Genomic DNA, 3356 nt, shown 5'->3' with positions numbered 1-3356 from the left:
AGGCTGAAGCTGGAGAATCGCTTAAACCCAGGAGGCAGGGGTTGCACTGAGCCGACGTCGCACCATTGCACTCCAGCCTGGGCTACAGAGCGAGACTCGGTCTCAAAAATAAAAAACGTGCTTTGGACAGTCTCTGAACCTGAATGCAAAGTGATATCTGTTTATTTGTGATAGTATGTAATCATATACTGTCTTATATGATTGGCTAATTGATTCATAAACAATAATTTACTTTCTTCCACTAAACTACAAAATTCTCATAGTCATTCATATCTTATACATTTTTGTATATGGTGTATACACAATGTTCAGTACAGTGTTCACACTACAGAGTACAGCACAGCGACAGATACAGAAATATGTTTAACATATATCTTTTGATTAAGGAAGTGCCTTTCACACTCCTTGACAAATTTGGGAAGGGTGGGGAAATTCAAGACAGACGAATTTTCTCTATTTTTATTATTTTTCTTATCTGGAAAAAAACAGAAGAATAGTGGGGAAATCATAGCACAAACCCACCCCAGGACCAACAACATCCTTTGTGCTACAAAAATCTGAGGTATAAATACAGATTTGCTTATCCCAGGGTTAAAGAGCTGTGGGTTGAAGGCTAATGAAGATGCCAAGAAAAAAGGATTGCCATACTGCAATTCAGCTTCATCTTATTCCGTTCATTTTGACCCATCAGGTGGTAGAAAGGTGGAGTTCACAGAAGAAGGTTTGATAAATCACAATATCCTTTAACTAAATACCCTCAATGAGCAGGATGTTCAAGTTGTGATTATAATCACATTTTCTCTCCATGTTCTCCTGAAAGAGTGGCAGTAGGGTTTCTACTTGCGGAACTGCTAAGCAAAAGTAGGGGGAAGAAAAGGAAATAGAACTACGCCAGGAACCTGAGATACCTACCTCTCAGGGGAAAGAAAAGGGCCAACATGATTGCTTATAGTGGTGAATAAAGCTGCTAATTTTTTTTTTTTTTTAGACAGAGTCTTGCTCTGTCACCCAGGCTGAAGTGCAGTGGTGTGATCTCGGCTCACTGCAACCTCCACCTCCCAGGTCAAGTGATTCTCCAGTCTCAGCCTCCCAAGTAGCTGGGATTACAGGCGTGTGCTGCCACACCTGGATAATTTTCTACTTTTTAAAGTAGAGACGGGGTTTTGCCATATTGGCCAGGCTGGTCTTGAACTCCTGACCTCAGGCGATCCACCTACCTCTGCCTTCCAAAGCGCTGGGATTCCAGGTATGAGCCACTGAGCCCACCCAAAACTGATAATCTTTTATTTCTGCTGTGGAGAGCCTCCGCTGTAGAAATTCGTCTCTTGTAGGAAACTATATTGCCCTGGCTCTGGTTTTTGTAGGTTATGTGGGCATAGGTGATGACAAAGAACATCCAGAAACAGTGCATGATGGTACGAGACACCAAGCCAAACCAGCGCATGATTCTGACCTCTGTAACGCTGAAGTCGTCATTGGTGAGGATTTGTATTACGACGTTTACGGTTTCATAGAAAAAAATCCAGGCAACGTAGATGACCAGGCCCCTGAAGATCTGGGCATACACTGAGTACAGGAGGAAGCAGCTGATGAGGATGGTGATGAAAGAGAGGAAGAGGACGATTTTAAAACTCCAGCAGATGATGAAGTCATTTATGATGCCACTTGCACTCTCGTACTTTAGTGCGATCTCACTGCAATTGCCATGCCCTAGGTGACTATGTTCAAAGATGAGATACATGTGTACGGCCATGATGGTGAAGACCCCTGCCAACACGGTGCCCATTTTGGCAGTCATCCCACACCACTGCTGCTGTTTCACGCCGAGACCTCCTGTGAAGACAGACAACATGAGGGGGAATTCTAGTTCCTGCCAACATGGTAAATTACCAGGGTTCTGCCTCCTTTCCCAGTCCACCTTGGAGAAACATAGACAGCAATATGAAAACCAAGAAACTATAGTCTTGGGAAGACAGAGGCTGTTTAAAATGGATTGGGGGTGGGGAAGAGAGAGGATTCAGTCAAGTCGGTGGCAATGACCAAATAAAATTACAGCAGTGGGGCCGGGCGCGGTGGCTCACGCCTGTAATCCCAGCACTTTGGGAGGCCGAGACGGGCGGATCACGAGGTCAGGAGATCGAGACCATCCTGGCTAACACGGTGAAACCCCGTCTCTACTAAAAATACAAAAAATTAGCTGGGCGCGGTGGCGGGCGCCTGTAGTTCCAGCTACTCAGGAGGCTGAGGCAAGAGAATGGCGTGAACCCGGGAGGCGGACTTGCAGTGAGCCGAGATCGCGCCACTGCACTCCAGCTTGGGCGACAGAGCAAGACTCCGTCTCAAAAAAAAAAAAAAAAAAAAAATTACAGCAGTGGTTCTCAACCCTGGATTCACCTTAGAATCACCAAAAGTACTCAAGTCCAGGCCCCACCCCAGACCAATCACAACATTCTCTTGTTGGGACCCAGGCAGCAGTATTTTTCAAACTTCCTACTAATTTTCATAGGTAGCCAGTGTTGGAAAAAGCTGAGTTAGAAAAAGATGGCTTAAATTATGCTCTTAGCTAGGCACAGTGGCTCATGCCTGTAATCCCAGCACTTTGGGAGGCTGAGGTGTGAAGACTGCTTGAGTCCAGCAGTTCAAGACCAGCCTGGAAAACATGGTAAAACCCCATCTCTACAAAAATTAGTCAGGTGTGATGGTGCATGCCTATAGTTTTAGCTACTTGGGAGGCTGAGGTAGGAGGATCACTTGAGCCCAGGAAGTCAAGGCTGCAGTGAGCTGAGATCGTGCCACTGCACTCCAGCCTGGGTGACAGAGCAAGACCCTGTATCAAAAAAAGAAGCTGGGTGTGGTGGCTTACGCCTGTAATCCCAGCACTTTGGGAGGCCGAGGCGGGCAGATCACGAGGTCAGGAGATTGAGACCATCCTGGCTAACACGGTGAAACCCCGTCTCTACTAAAAATGCAAAAAATTAGCTGGGCGTGGTGGTGCGCGCCTGTAGTCCCAGCTACTCGGAGGCTGAGGCAGGAGAATGGCATGAACCCAGGAGGCGGAGCTTGCAGTGAGCTGAGATCGCGCCACTGCACTTCAGCCTGGGCCACAGAGCGAGACTCCGTCTCAAAAATATAAAAAAAAGAAAAAAGAAAAAAAATTATGCTGTTAATTCTCCTAGCATTGCCTTGGGCTACCATTGCTGCCCAGATGGTGAAAATTGCCTGTACTCGTTCAGACCTGAGTGCAGATGTTTCAGAATATAACCAGGGCAGCACAAGAACCCTGTTGGGTGGAGATGATAAAAACAGGTGGACGCCAACTGGCTTCGGGCAATCGCTTCTCTACTACATATCAAAAT

At 46.4% G+C, this 3356-nt stretch overlaps 1 protein-coding gene across 1 annotated transcript; it reads right to left on the bottom strand.

Moving 5' to 3' along the window:
- Positions 1–271: 271 nt before the first annotated feature.
- Positions 272–2225, bottom strand: TMEM217 (transmembrane protein 217). The gene has a single exon (XM_015449466.4). The coding sequence runs from the start codon at positions 1850–1852 to the stop codon at positions 1214–1216; it is 639 nt and encodes a 212-aa protein (XP_015304952.2). The 5' UTR covers positions 1853–2225; the 3' UTR covers positions 272–1213.
- Positions 2226–3356: the final 1131 nt, after the last annotated feature.

This window comes from Macaca fascicularis, chromosome 4 (genome assembly GCF_037993035.2).
Source record: "Macaca fascicularis isolate 582-1 chromosome 4, T2T-MFA8v1.1".
NCBI lineage: Eukaryota > Metazoa > Chordata > Mammalia > Primates > Cercopithecidae > Macaca > Macaca fascicularis.
The sequence above is the reverse complement of the archived record's forward strand: the minus strand, read 5'-3'. Positions and strand labels throughout refer to the sequence as shown.